The sequence below is a fragment of the Balaenoptera physalus genome, assembly GCF_965194825.1.
Source record: "Balaenoptera physalus genome assembly, chromosome: 10".
NCBI classification, from domain to species: Eukaryota; Metazoa; Chordata; class Mammalia; order Artiodactyla; family Balaenopteridae; genus Balaenoptera; species Balaenoptera physalus.
Window position 1 is genome coordinate 65,733,645 of NC_138889.1, and position 23,712 is coordinate 65,757,356.

At 48.5% G+C, this 23,712-nt stretch overlaps 1 protein-coding gene across 4 annotated transcripts; it reads right to left on the reverse strand.

The window, feature by feature from the left end:
• Positions 1-1,159: 1,159 nt before the first annotated feature.
• On the reverse strand, positions 1,160-23,712 carry CYB5R2 (cytochrome b5 reductase 2). Of its 4 annotated transcripts, none has more exons than XM_082476421.1 (7): positions 23,207-23,709; positions 6,665-6,808; positions 6,340-6,412; positions 3,732-3,838; positions 3,333-3,457; positions 2,215-2,314; positions 1,160-1,295 (listed from the first exon to the last, which is right to left on the reverse strand). In XM_082476421.1, exons 1-6 carry the CDS (start codon positions 23,225-23,227, stop codon positions 2,293-2,295), a joined length of 492 nt encoding a protein of 163 aa, XP_082332547.1. In that variant the 5' UTR covers positions 23,228-23,709; the 3' UTR covers positions 1,160-1,295; positions 2,215-2,292. The 4 variants fall into 4 exon arrangements, with proteins under 4 accessions (XP_082332547.1, XP_082332546.1, XP_082332545.1 ...); XM_082476420.1 differs by having other exon boundaries at positions 3,328-3,457; positions 23,207-23,704; XM_082476419.1 differs by lacking the exons at positions 1,160-1,295; positions 23,207-23,709 and adding exons at positions 13,077-13,696; positions 22,783-22,798 and having other exon boundaries at positions 2,220-3,457.

The following is a 23,712-nucleotide window of genomic DNA, read 5'->3' on the forward strand; positions in this document are numbered from 1 at the left end:
AGGGAGGGAAGGGATAAATTTGGGATTAACAGATACACACCACTATATATAAAATAGCAAAGATCTACTGTATAGCATAGGGAGCTATACGCAATATCCTGTAAAAACCTATAATGGAAAAGAATCTGACAAAGAATATATAATATATACACACACACACACACAAACAACTGAATCACTTTGCTGTACACCTGAAACATTATAAATTAAATCAACTATACTTCAAGAGCAGAAGTAATAAAAAAAATCAAGAGCAGAAGTGGTTTTATCCACTCACAGATAACAAAGCAACAGCATGTCATCCTGACCACAAACAACAGATGGTGATAGTGAACACTTATACCCTTTGCAATAAATATGAAGGATTTAAGGAATAGCCTCAGGAACCTAATTTTGTTTGTAAGTTCAGAAGCTGCTGTACTAACCACCCCTACCTGACCACACCAGAATTGGGCCTGGCATTTAGAGGATCCTTAACAAAGAAGCACCCCTTACCTCCACTTGTGGTGTAAAGTGCAGGGAGTCCAGGATTCTTGGAGCCCACCTTGACTATTGCCCTGATGTGTATTTTTAACACCATTTCCATTTCAATGGTCTCCTACAAGAGAAGAAAGAGTGCACATGGAGGGTGCCTGAGCCCTCTGATAGGTGTGACCTTAAAAACAACACTCTAGAAAGGGGTTCAAGAGAAACTGGGAGTTGACACGAGCCCCCTTGGATTCTCCTGGAGTTCTGCCCCAGTATTTTTGACCATTGTGACCCCCCAAGGACACAAGATGCCAATTCACACATGGGGCAGGCCAAGGCCTTCTACCTGTCTAGCAGGTCCCCCACAGAGCCACACTCAATGGCTATCTGCTTTGCACTCAATTTTATTTCACTAAACTATGGAAAAAGATACTGAAATGGAATTCGTTCAAGCAAGGAGGACTCAGAAGCTACTTTATCTTCAGTCCCCTGAGCCTTTTTCTTAGCCCCACACCAAAAGAGAGGTAGGAGCGCCAGCGTACGCAAGGATGCATTACGAGGGACTTTGAACACTTCCCAGTATAACACGGTGAAGCTGAGCTCACTGTGAAACATGAACGGGACCAGGCAAATTTGCTAAGAGCAAGGGAGGCATTAGTAGGTGAAAATCATGTCCTTGGTGTAACCCAGTTTCTCCAAGTTAGGGTGCGCAGCTCTCTGGATCAGGGGTGGTGGGCCACACGCCGGGATGAACGAGAACCTCCCAGGAGGAGGGAGATGCTCCTTGATCGTGTCCTCAGTAATGAAGCCTGAGATGTACTTCCAGCCTGAGATTAAGCAGAAAAAAGTTGTTGCAGGGGCCAGGTTGCGTCCCTGACCCCAGGCCCCCTGCCCGCCTGCCCGCCCTCCCTCACGCCAGGGAGCGGGACACAAGGCTACTCGCCAAGGCTTAGACGTCTGCACTACTGCTCTCCGCAAAAAGCTGGGAGTAGAGGACGTGGGGGGCCCAGGGAGCCCTTTTCAGTATTTATCCCAGACTCCAGGCTCACTGCTGGGGTTCTGAGTCCCTGGCTGGTGTCTGCCTGCTGTAAGCACTGGCGCAGGTGAACGCCACCGTGAGACAGATGCACCCGGGTGCAGCGTGAATCGAGGCAGGGAGCAGGAGCTGTGCCGGGCAGAGGGCGCTGTGGTTGTTTGGGGACTGGCTCGTTTGGGTGGCGCCCTCTGCTGGGCAGTGAGCTGTATGACGAGGCAGGCACAGCTCAGCGCTGGGTGGGAGAGGCAGCCTGCGGCGTGAGGGCCCTGTGGGGTGCAGCGTGCGCGGTGGCGGCCTGGTGGCCGGGGCCGGCTAGGGCTCAGCTTATGAGGACTACTGTCCTAGGTGAGGTGCGTGGTGCGGGGTGGAAGGGTCAGTGGCCGTACGGGAGGCAGTGTGAGTGATGGCTCCGTGGGATGCCGTGTGGAGTGGGTGTTCAGGGTGGTCCGGGGCCTCAGGGTGCCCCCTGACGTTCAGAGTAGTGCGTGGAGTGCTGCTGAGATATCGGACACCGACCCTCTACTGCCCTTACAAGCAGGTCATCCCAAATCCTCTCTCCCTCAAATTCCTGCATTTCCCAAGTAGAGACATAGTCCAAGGCCTCAGCCACCCAGCCCAGAACCAACCCACCAACCAACCAACCCAGGGACTGGCCCCTGACTGGGTCAAGGGTCGGAGCTGACCCACGGTGGGGACAACGGGGACCGTACCAACAGGAGGCCCGTCCAGGGTGTACCACAGGTTGAACTGTTTTGGGTGAGTTCTGGCAACTTCTTCAAGCTCCTTGCTCACCAAGATCTCCTCCTCTGTCTAGAAAAGAAGCAACGTGAGCCTCACCCCTCCAGGGCGTCCTGCTTGTTCCCCAGACTCAACACACAGGTCAGCACGTTCCTGCCCCGGCCACCCCACTCTAGCCTGAGGGCTCCCTGCAGCCTCTGGGCCAGAGTTCTGCTGAGGCTCCGACACAACAAACGCCCTCTTGTGGAGGGAGGCGTTGGGTGACTGCCCTCCAGCTGGAAGGCTGTGTCTGAACACTGGGGGTCCCAGCCCAGCTCCTGTATCCTCTCTGAGCGCCAGGCAAGGCAAACCGGACTGGCCCAGGATCTCCTGCAGGGAATGATATATGACACGATATATATAATCTACGGCACTGGAGAGCTACAGCAGAGGAAGATAGAGGCTGTAGCCTCCGCTGGGGAAAGTGCACAAAGCCAAAAGATCTGCTGCAGGCTCAGAGATGCTGCACGCAAGACCTGGACCTTAAAACTCGTCACGATCCTTGTCCCAACAATTCCACTTCTGGGATTCTGTTTAACAAAACAATCTAAGCCTAGGCACAACTATTCATCACTGTATCATTTATAACTATGAAAACTGAAAACAACCTGAATACAGGAGAAGATTTAGTAATGATGGTGCGACTTGATATAGACAGATGAAAATATTTATCAAGAGTTTTAATGAGAAGAAAATGCCTGTGTAGTAATGTTGAGTAAAAAAATCTAAAAATGAAAAACAATATATATATAATTGTGAATATATAGCATGTATAGAGCAAACAAAAAAAGAAGTAAATTATTTATATGCTTCTGTATTTTCTGAAATTTCCACTAAGGGCTGGAGATACAGTGATGAGGAAACACCAAATCACTCCCTTACCTTCATGAAGCTTATAATCTCATAAAGTGGGTGTGTGAATGAATGTATGAAGACTTCAAGGACAAGTCCATGTGACTCAAATCTGAGGAGCTTTCTAGAACAATGGAACAACCATAGGCATCTTCTTCCTCCTAGCTGGAGGCCCAGTGTGAACCCCCCAGTACCTGACCCATGATAGAACAGGCGCCTGGATGGCCCTTGAAAAAGGATGGTGTCCCCAGTTTTCATGTTCTCCAAGTACTGAGTCATCTTCCCCCCTTCTGGATGATTAGGGTGTACATTTTTGAAGTAGATCTGAAAAATAAGGCAGCACGGTTTTCACACCTTCAGCCCCGAGGCCACAGCCACACACAACTCAAGAATACATTTGCTACCAGAAACGATGAGGAGCAAATCCTCTGCACTCAGGGTTGCTCTAAGCAACACCTGAAGACTTCACTAGGTCAACAGCTTCACTGTTAAATGACACCGCTGGGAAGCGCTGTCCAGGGCACGTGCCCCTTCTCCGCCCACCACCCTGAACAAGCTTGTGACGGTGAGGCAGCTGGACATGGCGGGCATCATTTACCTTCATAATTAAGTCCACAAAGCCTAGATCCTCATCACTGGACACAGGCGTGTAAGCCCTGATCACCAAAACACCATCAATTCTGGCCAAGAGATTAACATAGTTACCTACAGAAAAGGCACCAAATGTTAAGACTGAGCAGGGCCAGCCTAAACAGGACCAAGGATTTCTCTAAAGGACTGAGCTTTGGTGGCGGAGGGAGTGCATAGTGCGACAGGGTGCATGAGAGAAGGGCCAAGCAGGGAAGGAGCCCAAGTCCAGGATGCCTAGATCCTAGGCCTGCCCTTATCACTCCATGTGCCACCCTGGACAGGTCACTTCACCCCATATACCTGCCCTGACTCCAGCACAGTGTAGCTGTGAGCTTCACACACAGGAAACCTACTGTCGGTGCATGCTCACTGTGTCAAAGTACTCTGTGGAGCAGGAAGAGCCAATTAAAGTTGGAGGCTGAGTGTTAAAAATTACAGAAATGTGTTTCCTTTTTAAAGCAAAATATGTTGCCTTCATAAAGTCATTTCTTCCTAAACTGTATGTGTCACTGGGGTCTATGAATGAATAACAGCTCCCTCATCTGTATCCTGTTGCCCGGCATGGAGCAGGCCTGGGCTCACAGGTGTGCAGGGCTCCAGGATTGAGACATCCGTGGACCATGAGTTCCAGCAGGAGCACTGTGTCTCCCTGGCCCATTGCTCTGCTGAAGGGCGGCCGTGAAGCTCTGAACCATGTAATTCGGCCCCCCCAGGGTAGACATGAACAGACCGGGGTGGCCATGACTACATGATCCAGCGTCACATGATGGGCTAGGCCACTCAGATTTCTGTTGGATCCAACATGGGAGACTTCAGTGACTAAGGCAATTAGTGGTGAGGGCAGAAGCTGCAATCAAGACGTGCCAAGAGACAAAGGCAAGAGGAAGTTCTGAGCCAGAGTATCTGAAGGGGTAGGAGCTGTGTGTGCACAGGACAGAGAGCATATGCAGACAGAAGCAGAGACCCAGGGAGAAGGAGGAGGAGAAGGGTAGGAGGAAGGGAAGGAGGAAAAGGAGGAGGGGGCACTGCAGGGGCAAAAACCAGTCTTTGAGGGGCCCTGAAGCCTGAGGTGCAAACGCTCTGGGTTAAGAAAGCACAGGCTTAGGATGGATAAACAACAAGGTCCTACTGTATAGCACAGGGAACTATATTGAATATCCTGTGATAAACCATAATGGGAAAGAATATGAAAAAGAACATATATACGTGTAACTGTGTCACTTTGCTGTACAGCATAAATTAACACAACATTGTAAATCAACTGTACTTCCATAAAATTAAAAAAAAGAAAGGACAGGCTCAATGACTCTGGCTATGCCCTGGCTGGGAACCAGGGATACCCAGGAATAAACACCTGTGGCAGCTTCCTGCTGAGAACTCATCTGATACTGGAAACCTTAGAAAGACTCTTTCAGATGCAGCCAACCTGGGGCTGGCCTGGCAGCAACCTCAGAGAAAACAGGGCTGCCCGGCTGGTCCCGCAGACTGCATCTCTAACCAGCTTCATTTCAGCAGAGCTGGCAAGCATGAGCAACCTCCGAGCCTTCACAGCAGACTCTCCCAGAAGCCTCCAAATTACCTTGTGCACTAACTGTGCACTGCCCACACCAGGGCTGAGGAGAGAGTGGGTCATGACAGTTTCTAAGAAATTCTGTTTCTCAGAGGTTTTATTCTTTAGCCTTCTTGCCAATAGGGCTGGTCTCACAAGCCAGGCAGAGGGCTGGAAGGCAGGCTGACACCCAGCTCTCACGGATGAAGAGGGAGAGAGGAAGCAGCAAGGAGGCTCAGGGGCCAGGCTGGCTGCCTAGTGGGTAATTTCATCACCTGAAGAGGCGACGTCAAGCTTCTGTCCCATGCACCCAGGCCAAGTAGGCTGTGGATGAGGACCTCCACCAGGAAGGCAAGCAGCACAGAGTTTCCGGCTGTGGGCCTAGCAGAGCGCTAAGACTGACTCAGCCATCTGCTGGTGGTACAGGTTAGAAATGGGACGACTCGGAACTCTAGGACTGCTAGGGCTCACATCCACAACGGCTCCCTCCTTTCGTGCATGGGTCTGAGGCCCCTGCTGAGGATCCACGTACTGGAGGGGAAGGGCACCAACCCCCCCTGCCTCTCCAAACCTTCTGGGCCTTTCTCTTGACAGTAGGGGAACATCAATTCCTCCCATCTGTCCTAAGTGCACAGCACTTTACAGTTTCTGAATTTTCACATCCATCAGTCACTTAATTCTCACAACAATGCAAGTAGCAGACAGGACTGGGAAACCCCATTTCATAGACAGAGTCTCAGAGAGGTTGAGGGACTCGCTTAAGATTGCCCAGCAAGGAGCTGGCAATGGGATCTTAGACCTTCTGACTCAGTTCTTTTCAATGCTCATTAAGATATCGCTTTTGTGTCAGCCCCAATGGAATGATGAGAAAGGGAATGGACTGTCCCTAAGCCTATCTCCCTACCTCTTTGAGCTTATGTGGCTCAGGAAAGGTAGCAGGGCAATCTCTACACCTCAGCCGAGTTTCTGATAGGAGCAGAGTGCCCGCAAGGCCCAGGTCCTGCTGATGACACCAAACTCCACTCACCTACAGGAAGCCCGAAGGCATGGTCCGGCGAGGGCAGTCCAAAGCGGAACCTCCGAGTGTTGTAGCTGATTTGCTAATAAAACAGAAAACAGAGGCAGGCTCTGTCAGCTTTCTGGAAGCTTTGCTGGGCAGCTCAGATGCCTGGGAAAGGAGCTCCCAGCACACATACACAGACAGTGGCAGCGGGGAGCAAACTAGAGGCCCTGGAATGCCCATCCCACTGCCCTGGCCTCCCCAGCCGACACATTCCCCACCGCTTTGTCTTCCTCTCCCATCACTCTCCCATCCTGCCCCTGACAGCAGAGGGGGAGGGCTGACCCATCACCTCTTTCTCAGTCAGGGGCAGCAGGAACTTGGCTTCAGGGTGCTGTAAGGTGATAGGACGTCTCTTCTTTACGTTCTTGTTCTTCAGGGCCAACAGGAGCACAGTGATCCCAGTAACAGTGATGGCGAGGAGCAGGGACGTGTCCTACCAAACACAATGTGAGCAGGGCACCCCAGGTCCTGCCTGCCCTGGGCAAGACAGCTCTCAGGCACAGCGGCACCTGCTCCACACCAGAGGCATGTATGAAGCCGGACTGTGCCTAAAAGAAACTAGGCAGAGGTAAAGGTACTAAACTAGAAGGCAGGCTCAGCCTACGGTGGACCTGGAGGCTGGGAGGGGCCAGCTACAGATCAGACAAGGTGGGATGCTTTAAACTCCCAGTCCGATGGCTCAGGAGTGCTAATGTCACCAGGCCTTTCCTGCCCATCTGCCTCTATCCCGGCTACAGCCAAGGGTGCAAGCCCTGGCAGTCCCCTCCTTGAGGTGGAAGGGGTGAGGACGCTGCTTCTAGTACACAATTTGGAATGAAGGTCCCAACCCCCAGGGACAGAGCTAGGGAGTGGGGATTAGCTGCTGAGCTAAGAGGGATGGGGCTTGCCTCCTCTACTCCCCTCTTCCAGGTCTGGCTAGGGCAGGGGTAGGGGTGGGGTGAGTACCTCTGTTGCCAGAGCTGCTCCAGGTCTTTGCTCAAAACCCACCAATGCCCACCGTTAGCAGGAGTGAACATAAATTTTTAACTTGAAGGGTTCAGAAATAAGAAAAGGAAGCTATACATACACACAAAAGAAAAAAAAAAAAAACAGATGGAACCAGCTGGGACCAATAGGGCAAAGAATCTGACCTCCAACAGATCCTGAGTCTCATCTTACTACATTAGCATATTAAATGACGCACCTACTGGTGACCAGGACCTGACATTAAGGACCAAAAAAGGATAAAAAGGGGGTGGCACCCCAGTCCCTCAGAAAAAGCCCTGCCCTTCCCCGTAGACTATTGCATATGCCTCCACATAGTTCGCCTCACTCCTCCTCCCTTTGTCTTTACTCTTTAAAGTTAAAACCCTCTCACCAGCTGGGTGAGAATTTGATCTGTGAACTTAGTTCCCACTTCTCCATTCTTTGGCCACTGAATAAAGACTGTGCTGGGTCAATCTCAGCTTGGCTTTTATTATTCGCCTACTTGAACCCAAACAGAAAAAAAACCCTCCCTCGCCAAGGCAGAGAGCCTCTACTGGGCTAGGGCTGGAGCAGGGTCCATCGACTTAATTCGGTAACAAATTTTGGCGTCCAATGGGGGGCCCATTCCGTCTGGTAACTCAGGGCTTACTCGCCAACAAGGCAAGTTAAATAACTGGGTGGTTTGCCCCAATTCTGGATCCCTGGGCCAGTGAAGGCTACTAAACTAAGCCTGAGATCAAAAAGCAGCCAAGAATCAAGTGGGGTGCTTCCCAGGTTAAGATCCCCCCACCCCCACCCCGGCACGTCTCCAAGGATACTTGCTACAGATTGGTGTAGTGTCCAGGCGATGTCCAACACAGGGGGCGCTGACCCCACTTCGGTCGATAAGGCCAATGGTGGTTGTAGGGGTTGGCTAATTAAGGGAAAGGATCCTGGCCACCTGGTTGGAGCCAGACCTCTGCCGAGAAGACTGGACTGGACGGTTGGTTGTCTGAATTGAGCCAATGCTCTGATAACGGGGGAGGTGAGATTGCACAATTGGTTGCCTGAATGGACTGGACGGGAAGCCCTCCAGGCCACCACATGGTAAGAACATCTTTGTTTTGTGTGTGTGACATAAGTCCTAGTCTCTGTTCTTGATAAGGGTGAAACTTCAATCTCTGTTCTATGTGGTCTTGTTTGCCCTGATGTTCTTGGAAATACTTGCCACAACTGTGGGCATGGGTCGAGCACTTAAAGGCCACTAGGGCGCTCTCCACTGGAAGACTCCTGTGAAAGGATAAGTCGGTCACGGACCAGGGTAGATGAGCACTAGGTATCCTGCCGGCTGGAAGCAAATGTCCATGTAAGTTGGCACACTGTAAAACACTCACAGCCCTGACCCCTGCAGCACTCCCGACTCTAGGATATAGTCAAAAATCCAAGAGCACATCTTCTGTATTGGTTCGTCTTACCCTAACTTGCCATCCCGGTGCAGGGTATATGGCTCTGTTGCGTAGGTCTCTCCCCATTACCCTCAATCACAGATCCCTAGGAATCCTTCCTCTGAGACACAAACCCTTTAAAAATCTTATTTTTGCCAGATTTCCGGAAAATCACCGTCTGGCCAGAGAAGGAAGAAGAGGACACCCAAATCATCCAAAGTTCTTGGGTCCTTGTAGCTGAGAGTATAGAGAACTGGACACATTCCAAATGGGCATTCGGCCTCCCTGCTTGATTGCCTGTAACCAAGCACGGTCAAGCCCTTTTTGAACAAGCCTCCTTGACTGCCAGAGAGGCTCTCTGAGCAATTTATCTGATTAGAGAACGCTTATTTCCCATTCCTCCTTTACCCTATCTCCGAGGACTGCTCGCTGAAAGCACTCACGTACATTGGGTATCTCCTACAGTCCCACAGTAGGCCTGGAAACGTCTACTTGCTAACTTAGGGGGGACTTTATAACTAGGGCCCTCTTAGACAGCATCTCCCCTTCCAGCCCCTGTGAAGGCTGGTTCAGATTTCAGTTCCAGTGCCTAGACAACTTGGCGTGGGCCAGATCCTGTGGGATCGGTGTTGCTACCAACCCTAGGAAGAGGCCACTGGGAAGCTGGAAACAGACCAGAAATAAGGACTCCCCACTATGGGTAACCAAGCCTCTGTCCTGGTGAAATTGCTGCTAGGGTGCATTCTCCACAACTGGAAATTCTTCGAGTACTGCCCACTACCAAAGAGACAGCTTATTTTCTTTTGCAACACCATGTAGCCCCAATGTAAACTGGCAGATGGAGAAAGTTGGCCAACTAATGGCTCGCTAAATTATAATACTATTTTTCAATTGGATCTCTATTGCCAGTATTTAAAAAAATGAGATGAGATGCCCATGTACAATGTTTCATGGCACTTAGCCAAAACAAGGGCCTCCATAAAAAACGCAAGGCTAGTTCAAATCTCATTCTCTCTCGGTTTTCCTCCCTCGGGAACTAGTCCAATGCACGCCCACAGAGTTCAGTACCAGAACTCTGAATCAATAAGCTATTCCCCCTTTGGGAGGTCCCCAATGGAGAGGTGGGGGCTGACCACCATGTATGTACCCCTCTCTTTCTCAGATCTATACAACTAGAAGGATCAATCCCAGGGTTTATAGGAAGACCCCCGAGGGAGTCCTTAATTTAGTCTGGGAAATATTCCACTCTCATTTCCCCACTTGGGTGGATGTCCAAACCCTCCTAAAATATCTTATTCTCTGGGGAAGAAAAGGCACTGATTATAACTAATGCAAGGGAGAAAGTGGATAAGACCAATCAAAATTATGCAGGGCACAGCTTGGAGCCCCAGTCATTCCCAACACGGACCCTGGGTGGGATCATTAAGAGGAAAACAGTTGGCAGAACCTCACACATTTCAGGGATTTGATTCTTAAGGGCTTAGTCAGCGGGGAAGAAACCCATAAATTGAAGTAGGGTACTGGGAGTCATCCAGGGACCGGAGGAAAATCCCTCAGCCTTCTTTGAGTGCCTAAGGGAGTGTCTCCAAGTGTACGCAAATATAATCTGAAGCCATTGGAAGGGCAGGCCACTCTTAAGTCCCAGAGCGCCCCAGACATTGTGAGAAAATTACAAAAGTTGGGGAGAGGGCCCACCATGCCCACTTCCCGGCTGGTGGAATCAGCACTTCGGGTGTTCAACAACCGGGATCTGGAGGCGAATGCAAAGGAAGATAAACCTCCCAGGAATGACGGCCCCCCAAGGGACCCTGTGACATTGATGAGTCGCCCTGCGTTTCGAAGACCATGCCCACCGTGGAGAGAAGGGCTTAAAACCAATCAGTGTGCAAACTGCATGGAGGAGGGTCACTGGAAGGGAGAATGCCCCAAATGTCTCGGAAGGAAACTAGGTGGACCACTGCGTCCTGGCCCAACCTCACTGGTTGCACACATAAAAGAAGAAGAGAACTGAAGGGGCCTAGGTGCTCCTCAGAACACCCTGGAAATTACCCCTGAGGAGCCTCACCTGACCCTGACCATAGCGGGTAAAAAGGTTGACTTTTTAGTTGACACAGGGGCCACCTTCTTGGTCTTGAACACTTGACAAGGCAAAATGACCAAAGATAAATGTAAGATCATGGGAGTGGAAGGGAAGCCACAGGAGTGCAATTTTATAGAGCCCCTTGAGTGCGCTTTGGAAGGAAAAATGTTATCTCACTCTTTCTTATATAGCCCGGAATGCCCAATTCCTCTAATAGAAAGAGACTTACTATATAAATTGGGAGCTACAACTTAGAGACAAAAACCTTATCATTGAAATACCCAAGACCACCTTCCATTTTGTAGCCCTAGTGCTACCGCCCTCTGCCAATAATAATGGCCCAATTAACCTTGAGGGGATTAACCCCTCAGTATGGGCCCACGACAGAGCCCATACTGTTGGCAGAGCCAGGAGGGCACCACCAGTCATAGTCAAGCTGTGACCCAACTACAATCACCCAAGTAAAAAGCAATACCCCTTAAACCAAAGAAGCCCTAGTGGGCATTAAGCCTGTAATAGAAAGCTACTCAAACAAGGGCTTCTTAGATCCTGTCAGTCCCCTTGCAACACTCCTATTCTTCCGGTAAAAAAAACCAAATGGGAAATATCGGCTAGTTCAGGACCTCCAAGCAGTAAATGAAGCTACGGAGGAAATTCACTCCTGGTGCCCAACCTGTACACATTACTCTCTACCTCAAACCCTGAGAGGATCTGGAATTCAGTGTTAGACTTAAAAGATGCCTTCTTTTGTGTGTCCTTAGCCCCAGAATCTCAATAGATTTTTGTATTTGAATGGCAGGATCCCTACAGCTCTAGAAAACAATCATTGTGCTGGAAGGTTCTGCCCCAGGGATTTAAAAACTGCCCCACCCTTTTCATAAAGGTTTTTGCTAAAGATCTTAGTGATCTTGAGTTAGAACAGCGAACTATACTTCAATATGTGGACGACATTCTAATCGCCAGCTCCACCAAAGAGCTTTCTGACCATAACACAGTTAGCACCTTATATCATCTGGCTGAGAGAGGATATAAAGTTTCAAAGCAAAAAGCCCAGATCTCCCTCCAGCGGGTTGAATACTTGGGATTTATAATAGAAAAGGGGCACATGTTGCAGCAAAAATAGAAATGAGATTTTTCTGATAAACAAGGAAAATAAGCAACAATGAACAGGCTGGGGAAACAGCATAAACAGGCCTGAAAGAGTTAAGCAATCTTGGTTATCCTTTAGCTGTTACTACAAACAAACACTTGTAGCTAGACTTGTCCTTCACAAAGCTAAACAAAGCTAATTACTCTCTGATTCCATATGAATTGTACCCTGCACCTGGCATTTACTCTCTGCATCCTCTGGTAGCAAATCACCCCTTGTAGCTGTTTACATTTCAGAAAGAAGGTCGCAGGCCGATAACCCAGAGATGAATGGACCCAATTACCAGGCTGCCTGATAGCAGCAGTGACTGTTATAAAATATTGCAAGAAGAAGAAGAATGCAAGACCTTCACCACTTTGTTCCTTATCACTTATCCTGGACTGCAAGTTCCACCTATAAGACCCCCTGCAATTCCCCAAGACACGGGGGCACAGTTCTTGAGGTGCTAGCCTACTCTGTCTTCCCTTCTTCCTGGCAGAAAAATAAAGCCATCTCTCTCTTCCTCCAAAATCTCTGCCTCTGTATTTCTGTACGGCATTGGTGCACAGGAAAGCTGAAATTTCGGCAACACACAGGGCACTATCTAAGGAGAAGAAGGAATTGGCTTGCCAGATGGCACCCTCTAGTATGAGAAAACAGCTCTGGGGGTTCCTAGGGATGGTCGGGTTCTGCTGTATATGGATCGCCAACTTTGGCTTAGGTGCTAAGCCTTTGTATGAACAATTAAAGGGAAGGACCCTGAACCTTTTGAGTGGACCCCCAATTGTGACCGGGCATTCCTGGAACTGAAAAACCATCTCATAAGAGCCCCCGCATTAGCCTTACCCAACCTGAGCTGTCCCCTCCATCTATATATACGAGAGAGCTAACAACTTAACTTTTGGACAGCCCCTGACTATCTAGACCAGCGGTCCCCAACCTTTTTGGCACCAGGGACGGGTTTCATGGAAGACAATTTTTCCACAGACCGTGGGGTGGGGGGGGATGGTTTCAGGATGTTTCAAGTGCATTACATTTATTGTGCACTTTATTTCTATTATTATTACATTGTAATATATAATGAAATAATTATACAACTCACCATAACGCAGAATCAGTGGGAGCCCTGAGCCTGTTTTCCTGCAACTAGATGGTCCCATCTGGGGTGATGGGAGACAGTGCCATCCGCAGCATGTTGCTTATGTCCAGTCTACTCGGTAATCTCGTTTTGGTTGCTGTCACTGCAGAAAACCCTGCTTCACAAAGACAGGATGTTGGAAATGCAGGCAGGCTTTTCAGTGCTTTTGTGGCAATCTCAGAATATTCCGCCTTGACTTTCATCCAAAACGTATGGAGATTTGAAGTTGTCTCAAACATACTTTTAAGGGCACCGTCATTTGCGATCTCAAGCAGTTGATCCTCTTCTAGCTCGGACAAAGTCGATTCACCTGGCTTATTTACAGATGGGTTGCGGATCCATTCCTTCCCCGTTCAGGGGTCTTTTGTGGTTGGGAAGTAATGCTCAAACTGTTTTGAAAGCTGAGATAGGTGATCATGCACCAGCTGGGAGAAAGAAGGCCCTGGCTTAGTCTCTTTCAAAATATCTGTTAATGTTTGAAACATGTCAAAAATCCCAATGTTCACTCGTCACCCCCATAATTCCAGTTTGACTTTGAATGCAGCCACTTTATCTGTCAACTTGAACACAGTTGTCATTCTCCCCTGAAATGACAGATTGAGTTCACTGAGCAGGTTGAATATGTCACACAAGTAAGCAAGTTTTGCGACCCATTCTGTGGCACTGAAATGTGCTGCCGGTGGTGACTGTTTTTCTAAAAGAAATCTCTGGAGTGGCTCTCTTAATTCAAAAACTCTGGCCAGTGATCTACCTTTAGAAAGCCGTATCACTTCTGTGTATAAGAGAATACGTGTGTGCTCTGCGTCCATCTCCTCACAGAGCTGTGCAATCAGACGTGAGCTAAGGGTATGTACTTTACTGTGGGTGATAATTTTAATCACATCCTGCAAAACGTTGTTAAGTTCAGGTGACATTTTTCGGCTAGTCAGCATTTCTCTATGGATGACACAGTGTGTAGACTTACATTCAGAAGTGACTACTTTGACCCGAGTAGTGAAACCAGAAAGCCGTCCAGTCATGGCAGCCGCTCCGTCCGTGCATATACCGACACAAAATGACCAATTCAGTTTTCCTGATATGTACTCATTCAAAGACTTGAATAGTTCTGCAGCTGTGGTATTGGTTGGCAACAAAAGTGCACACAACATATCCTCATGCACATCCTCCTGAAAAATATATCGCACAAAAACAAGCATTGTTGCCTTGCTGTCAACATCGGTAGAATTGTCAACCTGGATTACATACATGGTGACTCATTAATCCTCTCTAACAATTGTGCCTCAATATCCTCTGCTATTTCATCAATTCATCTAGTTATGGGGCTAGTGAAAGAGGAACACGTGCCACCATTTGAACTGCAGCCTCTCCTAAAAGTTCACAACAAATGTCCTTAGCAGCAGGCAGGATCAACTCTTCACCGATAGTAAAGGGCTTCTTAGGTGTATCAATGCTGTTAGCCACTAAGAATGATGGTCTCAGTGCAGACACATTTGATGAAGTGGTGGCCTTCAATAATTGCTTCTGTTCTTTGTGTTCACATTTTTTTCTTTTGAAAAACTCCAAATGCTTGTCTTTCCATGCAGGGTGCTTGGTCTCCATGTGGTGAAGCAGTTTTGGAGGTTTCATGGCTTCGTTGGATGGCCAGTCACCACATATTATACAAAGGGGTCTTGGAGAATGTGAATCACCTGCTGCAATGAACCCGTAATTTAAGTAGAACTCTTGGTATTTTCTTTTAAATGCAGCTGTCTTTTTGTTGGCAGTCTTAGAGTGCTATCTCATTATTGGGTCTTTCCCCCTTTTCAAAGAAGTTTTCCAGCGACATTTGTTCTTTACTCATTATGGCTACTGTTAGCTTGTGGGCTTACCAAAACTGTGACTGAGACAGTGTGGGAAAGAGGCGCAGACAGAAGTGGTAAATAAAATAATGGGCAGGCCACGTGCAGACTAAATTAAGTGTCGCATTCTGACTTAAAGCCTGCCACCAGATGCAGCTTAATTGTCACTTGACACTCACTGATAGGGTTTTTTTTTTTTTTAAGTATTTGTTTATTTATTTATGGCTGCGCTGGGTCTTCGTTTCTGTGCGAGGGCTTTCTCTAGTTGTGGCAAGCGGGGGCCACTCTTCATCGTGGTGCGCGGGCCTCTCACTATCACGGCCTCTCTTGTTGCAGAGCACAGGCTCCAGACACGCAGGCTCAGCAATTGTGGCTCACGGGCCCAGCTGCTCCATGGCACATGGGATCCTCCCAGACCAGGGCTCAAACCCGTGTCCCCTGCATTGGCAGGCAGACTCTCAACCACTGCGCCACCAGGGAAGCCCTACTGATAGGGTTTTGATATGAGTCTGCAAGCAAATAATTATTATGGTCTCTGTGCAGTCAAACCTCTCCGCTAACGATAATCTGTATTTGCAGCTGCTCCCCAGCACTAGCATCACTGCCTCAGCTCCACCTCATATCATCCGGCATTAGATTCTCGTAAGGAGCGTGCAACCTAGATCCCTCACATGCGCAGTTCACAGTAGGGTTTGCACTCCTATGAGAATCTAATGCTGCGCCTGATCTGACAGGAGGTGGAGCTCAGGCAGTAATGCGAGTGATGGGGAGCGGCTGTAAATACAGATGAAGCTTTGCTCGCGCACCTGTCGCTCACCTCCTGCTGTGTGGCCCGATTCCGGTCCATGGCCTGGGGGTTAGGGACCCCTGATCTAGACCTCCCATTGCCTCCGAGCCCTCATTAAGGAAAGCGGGGGCAGGTATCCCCTACTTCTGAGGCAGGGGATAGATGGGCCCCAGGCTGAGCAGCTGAAATTTGTCTCCTGAGGACAGACACTTCAAGATAAAGACAATGGCAGGAGCAGAGAGGTGCTAAGCCCTGCTTGGGTAAAAAGATAAGGAGGTTACATACTTCTCGTTCTTGAGGTCAAGAAGACCTCCCAAACTAAACATGAGCAGAAATGATCCTCAGGGGTCAGGGAAGGGAAGGGATGCTAACCCATAATATGTCCTGCCAACCTCCCAGAAACCCTCACACTGGAATCCATCTTGGCTAAAAGATGTGAGCACGCATGGGGGAGAGCCTGAGTCAGATCAGATATGGGAACGAAGCAAGATGACTGGCCAGAAGAAAACAAAGACCTGTAAAACTGACGCTATATCAGCAAGTTAAGACACCCCCAAAGCGTGACTCTCTCTCTGAACCCACCCGTGTGTCCTTTTCACATATACTCTGCTTCTAATAAATGCTTTACCCACTTCACTACCTTCCGTCTCTCTGCTAAATTCTTTTTTTAATTTATTTTTTTAATGTTTATTTATTTTCTTATTAGTCATCCATTTTATACACATCAGTGTATACATGTCAATCCCAATCTCCCAATTCATCACACCACAACCCCCACCCCCCGCTGCTTTCCCCCCTTGGTGTCCATACATTTCTTCTCTACTTCTGTGTCTCAATTTCTGCTCTGTAAACCGATTCATCTGTACCATTTTCTAGGTTCCACATATATGCATTAATATACGATATTTGTTTTTCTCTTTCTGACTTACTTCACTCTGTATGACAGTCTCTAGATCCATCCACGTCTCCACAAATGACCCAATTTCGTTCCTTTTTATGGCTGAGTAATATTCCATTGTATATATGGACCACATCTTCTTTATACATTCGTCTGTCGATGGGCATTTAGGTTGCTTCCATGACCTGGCTATTGTAAATAGTGCTGCAATGAACATTGGGGTGCATGTGTCTTTTTGAATTATGGTTTCCTCTGGGTATATGCCCAGTAGTGGGATTGCTGGGTCATATGGTAATTCTATTTTTAGTTCTTTAAGGAACCTCCATACAGTTCTCCATAGTGGCTGTATCAATTTACATTCCCACCAACAGTGCAAGAGGGTTCCCTTTTCTCCACACCCTCTCCAGCATTTGTTGTTTGTAGATTTTCTGATGATGCCCATTCTGACTGGTGTGAGGTGATACCTCATTGTAGTTTTGATTTGCATTTCTCTAATAATTAGTGATGTTGAGCAGCTTTTCATGTGCTTCTTGGCCATCTGTATGTCTTCTTTGGAGAAATGTCGATTTAGGTCTTCTGCCCATTTTTGGATTGGGTTGTTTGTTTTTTTTTAATATTGAGCTGCATGAGCTGTTTATGTATTTTGGAGATTAATCCTTTGTCCGATGATTCATTTGCAAATATTTTCTCCCATTCTGGGGGTTGTCTTTTCGTCTTGTTTATGGTTTCCTTTGCTATGCAAAAGCTTTTAAGTTTCATTAGGTCCCACTTGTTTATTTGTTTTTATTTCCATTTCTCTAGGAGGTGGATCAAAAAAGATCTTGCTGTGATTTATGTCAAAGAGTGTTCTTCCTATGTTTTCCTCTAAGAGTTTTATAGTGCCCGGTCTTACATTTAGGTGTCTAATCCATTTTGAATTTATTTTTGTGTATGGTGTTAGGAAGTGTTCTAATTTCATTCTTTTACATGTAGCTGTCCAGTTTTCCCAGCACCACTTATTGAAGAGACTGTCTTTTCTCCATTGTATATCCTTGCCCCCTTTGTCATAGACTAGTTGACCATAGGTGCGTGGGTTTATCTCTGGGCTTTCTATCTTGTTCAATTGATCTGTGTTTCTGTTTTTGTGCCAGTACCATATTGTCTTGATTACATCTCTGCTAAATTCTTTTTTCAAAGAAGACAAGGACCGAGGTCCCATTTCAGGCCTGATGGCCCTCGTGGTCTAGTGGCTAGGATTTGGAGCTTTCACTGTTGCAACCCAGGTTCAATCCCCAGTTGGGGAACTAAGATCCCACTTCAAGCCACCGCACTCCACACCCCCCACTCCCCAACACCCATCAAACCCTCCAAGTCCAAGCCATGCTTCTAGACAACCCATCTGTGACTCTGAGGCTCTGTAATGTCCTTAACCTTGCCTCCTTGCTACCTCAGACAGGTCCAAAATTAACTCATCATTGTGAGGAAGTTCGGGAACAGGTTTAATGCAGCAAGCCTGACTTAAAGATCTCCCCTAGACAGAATGCAGAATTGGAATGGTTCACTGCTGGGAGCAGCTTTATGAAAGATGGAAAATGAAAGGCAGGATATGCTGTAGTTTCCATCACTGAAGTGGTAGAAGCTAAAGCCTTACCCTCTGGCTGCTCTGTTCAAAGGGCTGAATTAATTGCCCTAATCAGAGCACTAGAACTGGGAAAAGGGAAAGTTGTCAATATCAACACTGACTCTAAATATGCCTATTCAATCCTATGCACCCATGGGGCCATGACACCCACGGGGCCACCTGAAAGGAGAAGGGAATCCTGACCTCAGGAAATAAACAGATAAAAAGGGGGGGGGGCGCGGATTATACAGATGCTGAAGGCTATACTCCTATAGCAGTTACTCACTGTAAAGACCATCAAAAGGGAGAAGCAGAAATAATAAGAGGAAATAACAGGGCAGATATGGCAGCTAAACAAGCAACAGAGGGTGGGGACAGACCTCAAATGGCACTGCTATCAGCTCCCCAGACCCTAACTCCTACACTCCCATATCCACTCCAGAAGAAAGAGAAAAGGCTTTGAGATGGCGCTATTTTAAAAGCCCAGAATAACTAGGATGGATGGCTAGTGATCATGGGCAGCTGCTCTTCCTGTCAGCTACTGTACTCCAAGCCGTCTGGGAAGCTTACCAGAGCACACATTATGGGCAGGAGACCCTATATCAATGGCTCATCAAATCCATGACTACTCCTGAAACAGGTGGTTGAAGCTTGCCCTATCTACCTCCAGAATAAGCCCAACACTCACCCCCACAGGTCGAGGGAGTGACCCCCACCTAGTATAGATGCACATATCCAGGTCAGAACTGGCAAAGTGAATTTACAGTAAAGCCCTGGGCACAAGGAAATTTTAGGTATTTGTTGGGTCTGACTGACACCTTCTCCGGCTGGATGGAGGCATTTCCCACCCCAACACAGACCACCTTGGAGGTCTCTAAGGCCCTGCTCAAGGAAACGATCCCTCAGTTTGGGCTCCCTAAATCCACTCAAAGTGACAATGAGCCCACCTTTATTTCTCAAACTACTAAAGGAGTCTCGAGAGCCCTAGGAATTAAATAGAGTTTGCACTCTGCTTTGGTGACCACAATCCTCAGGGAAAGCAGAAAGAAGAAATCAAACTCTCAAAAGAAATTTTGCCAAATTATGTCAAGAGACTCATCAACCCTGTATCTCCCTTCTCCCCATAGCACTTCTAAGAATGCAAACAGCCTCTAAAGGAAAGCTCAGATTAGGTCCATATGAGATAATGTATGGGAGGCCCATTCCTGAAGGAGCCAGCTACAAGGCCAACCTTAGGGATATGGACTGACTGAAATATGCCGTACAGACAGGGAAAATAATCAAGGCTTACACGCTGATGGGAATCAGGAATTGCTGTCCCCTTCTGACATGATTTTACGTCCTTTGTTCCCTCGGGGTTGGGTTTATTTGAAAACCTGGATGGCTAGGAATCCACAAGATCACTTAGACCCCAAGCGGATAGGACCTTATCTAGTAATCTTGACTACTCTATCTGCCTTAAAATTACAGGGCGTTACTCCATGGGCCCACCATATCAGAGTGAAGACAGCCTGAGGAAGAAGTTACTGAGCCACACACTCAATACACCTGTGAACGTGTCAAAGACCTTAAGTTACTTTTCAAAAGGACAAACTTACCGATAAATAAGTAATGTGATGGATAGGCTCAGTAGCTGGCCTTTTCATTGCTATTGCCTTACTTGGCTTCTGCTGTTTTGCCAAAACCCTCCCTCTGGCAAACATCTCCTCTGTCCATTCTGGATATAGGTATATTAATATTGGAAGCAGGATGAATGGCTATTGTTGTTTATTCTTCTCAACTCTCTCTGTCCTACCTCTTACAACTGTCCATGCAAAATGGGAATTCAATCAATAGTAAATCTCTCAAGAATTATAGTCCTTGGACAAAATCTATCCCCACCCCCACCCTCAAAGTGACACCTATGGATTAAAGGTACAGTAAGTCCCCTACATACAAACCTTCAAGTTGTAAACTTTCAAAGATGTGAACGTGCATCTGGTTCCAGCAAGGAACCAGAACCTGTGCCATCAACGTCGGGCGTGAGTGAAATTGCAGCTTGCCCTCCATCTCCTATTGCTGATTATCCTTCAGCTCTACCATCTCCCACCTCCTCTCCCTCCTCCATTCAGTAACTCTTCTTGCCTGTTCACTCGATGCCAGCCCCTGTATGCCAGCTGTTGTACTGTACTACTGTACTTTTCAAGGTACTATAAAATTAAAAATGTTTTTATTTTTGTGTTTGTTTTTTATGTATTAGTTGTGTGAAAAGTATTATAAACCTCTTACAGTACAGTACTATATAGCCGATTGTGTTAGTTGGATACCTAGGCTAACTTTGTTGGACTTACGAACAAACTGTACTTACGAACGCACTCTCGGAACTGAATTCATTCATATGTAGGGGACTTACTGTATTACATTTTACCCCTAAGAATGACAACCTCACTCTCACCTTGGCTAACTGTTCTGCTAAACCGATCCCTCTTGAAGTTCATATCCCATCCCTAACTCTGCTTTCCTGCTTGGATCTCACCCCTTCCATTAACATTTCTAATGAACACAAAGCACTCACTCTGAAGAGCCATCTTGCTGCCGCTGCTCCTATCAAACGCCCCTACCAAAGGGAGGAACTTACAATAACACCCTGGGGCTGCTCTGGACTCCGATCAATTCTTCTTCCATTACCCCACAATTTAAGTGCCCCAGGATTGACTCCTACAGAAATCTCACCCATTGGTGCCCTGTGGACTGATTTGATGGATACACACAAGGACCAGGTGGGAGATGTATTTATTGGGGAGGAAAAATGCCAGTTGTCTGGCATTTAGTATATGGCCCTCCTAAGGCCAGGGGAAAAGCCAATAGCCAAGACTCCCCCAGTAACCCCCTCTATGCAGGTGGGCCTCTCTCCCCACACTGCAAAGGCACCCCCTCTTGGGCTATCCCTCTTGGGCTATCCACTTACAGAGGTGGTTTAACTCAGAAGTGCGTAAGGCATGGGCTCCCCCTGCGTATCTGTTCCTTGGTGGCCTGCGAATAAACCAATTGCCCCATCAGAACAACCCCAACTCCTCCTTCCCTTCTCTGAGATGGGCTCTAGCCTATGAGTGTTCAGATAATGCCCAGTTTTTGGGACAAAGCACGCTAGGCCAGCTAAGTTCTCGGAACCTAGGCATAACCATTCATAACGTCACCTAGCCCTGAGATAAAAGGGCAATGGGACTCATTCTGGTAGGAGGAGGGATTGCTCTCAGACTGGGGGGAGGGTGTCACATACCATGAAATTACTTTACAAAAATCTCATGTGGGCCCTTGAGTACTTGTCTAAAAATCCGGGGAATGCCTTACAAGGACTCCGTACTTCTCTGGACTCACTAGTACATGTTGTTCTCGATAACAGGCTAGCTCTTGACTATCTCCTGGCTGAGCAAGGAGGCATATGCACAATTATTAACAAAACCTGCTGCATGTATGTCAGTAACTCTGGCCAGATTGAGGTAAACATAAAAAAGATATATGAACAAGCTCAACGGTTATATAGATATAACACACGAGGTCCAGAGCCCAGCTCCATCTGGAATATGGTCAAACAGAGCCTCCCCAGCTGAACTTGATTTCTTCCATTTCTTGGCCTACTAATTGCTATTATCCTCCTGCTTATCTTCAGGCCTTGCCTCCTTAGCTGCCTTATCAACTTTGTTAGTAAACAGCTTGAAGCCATCAAACTTCTCATGATACTAACACAAGGGTACTTGCCACTGGGCCTGCAGCCTGGCCACAATCAGACTTATTTTAGGCTAGTCAGGGAACAGTTCTGCTCCTCTAATCCAGGGAAAAACTATGCTCAGGTTAAGCAGGAAGCAGCTTCAGAAGTCAGACCTTCCCCCTTCAAGAATGAGGAGCAGTAACAAGGAAAGGGGCGATTTTGTTGCCAGAGCTGCTGGAGATATTTGCTCAAAACCCATCAACCCCCCCACCTTTAGCAGGACTTCCTTGCTCAAAACCCATCAACCCCCCACCTTTAGCAGGAGTGAACATAAATCTTTAAGGTAAAGGGTGCAGAGATAAGAAAGGAAACTACACACAAAAAAAGAAAAACCCAGATAGAACCAGCTGGGACCAAGATGGCAATGAATCTGACCTCCAACAGACCCTGAGTCTCATTATACACTGATTTCATTACATTAACATACTAAATGACACACCTACCGGAGGCCAAGACCAGACATTAAAGACCAAAAAAGGATAAAAAGGGGATGGCACCCAGTCCCTCAGAAAAAGCTCTGCCCCTTCCCGGTAGGCTACTGCATATGCCTCCATATAATTAGCCTTACTCCTCCTCGCTTTGTTTTTACTCTCTAAAATTAAATCCCTCCCGCCAGGTGAGCGAGGAGTTGAACTGTGAACTTAGTTCCCACGTCCCCATTCTTCGGCCCCTGAATAAAGCTTGTGCCTTATACTCGCCTGCTCAAACCCAAATGGAAAAAGAGCTCTCCTGCCACCGGCTAGGGCCCGGGTAGGGTCCAAACGACGTAATTCGGTAGCACCTCTGAGTACTCCATTACCTTGGCGCCTCGGGACACACCAACACCTTGGGAAGCAGGGCAATGAGGCCTGGACACTCACCGGCCAGCGGCTCCGCAGGGCTCCCGCATCCGCCCCCCAGCCCGCCACCTCGCCTGCAAGGCGGGCCTGCTCAACTCCCCACGCCCGCCAGCCCGGAGCAGATCTGGGAAAGGTCCGCCCGGCCCTCTTCTCACGCCAGGCGCCAGCCCCCAGCCCGCACCAGACCTCCTCCGGCTCCGCCCGGCCCCGCGCCCACCCCGCCCCCCGCCCCTCGCGGGCCCGCCCCGGGCAGCCACCGGCTCCCGGCCCTCTCCCCCGGCCTGCCCAGGTCCCCGGGCCCCGGCGGACTCCGCCCGGCTCCTGCCCGCCCCCTCGTCTCCGGCCTCTTTCCGCCGGGCCGTCTAGCGGCCGCCGGGAACTCACCCGGACCCAGACGCCGAACATGTCGTCGAAGTGGCGCTGTTTAGGAGGCCAGGAAGACGCCGAGGATGGGGGCTAGGCCGGGAAGCGCGCGCCCAGGACCGGCGGCGCGCGGCACCTCCTCCGACCCTACCCCGAGGGCCGGAGCCGGGTGTCAGAAGGTTCTTTCTCGCGGGACTCCCGCCCTGCCCCCAGGGCCCCAAGCCAGGGCCTTCCAGGGCGGGACCGAGGCCCCGCGGGGAGCTGGGGGCTACCTCGCTCCTAGTTTAAGGTCCCTTGTTTATTACGCGGCTCCCTCTGCCTCCTGGTCCTCTCGGCTCACACTCTGAGCATCCCTGACGGAGAACTCCCTCTCCTCTGCTTGTTTAAACTGTAGCAAGCCTGGAGCAAGTAAGTTGTGTGCTGGTCAAAGACATGGGAATTCACGCCAATTCAAAGAGCACCGAAATACATTCAGTAGACATCCATAATGAGCTCCTACTCTGAGCCTGGTCCCGGGGCCAGGTGTT

Coding starts and splice junctions, on each gene's coding strand:
- CYB5R2 (XM_082476418.1), bottom strand. CDS start 23,227: ATGTTCGGCGTCTGGGTCCGG. Junction 3,839..6,339: donor TGCCTTCGGGCTTCCTGTAG/GTGAGTGGAGTT, acceptor CCTTTTCTGTAG/GTAACTATGTTAATCTCTTG. Junction 3,458..3,731: donor TTGTGGACTTAATTATGAAG/GTAAATGATGCC, acceptor CTTATTTTTCAG/ATCTACTTCAAAAATGTACA.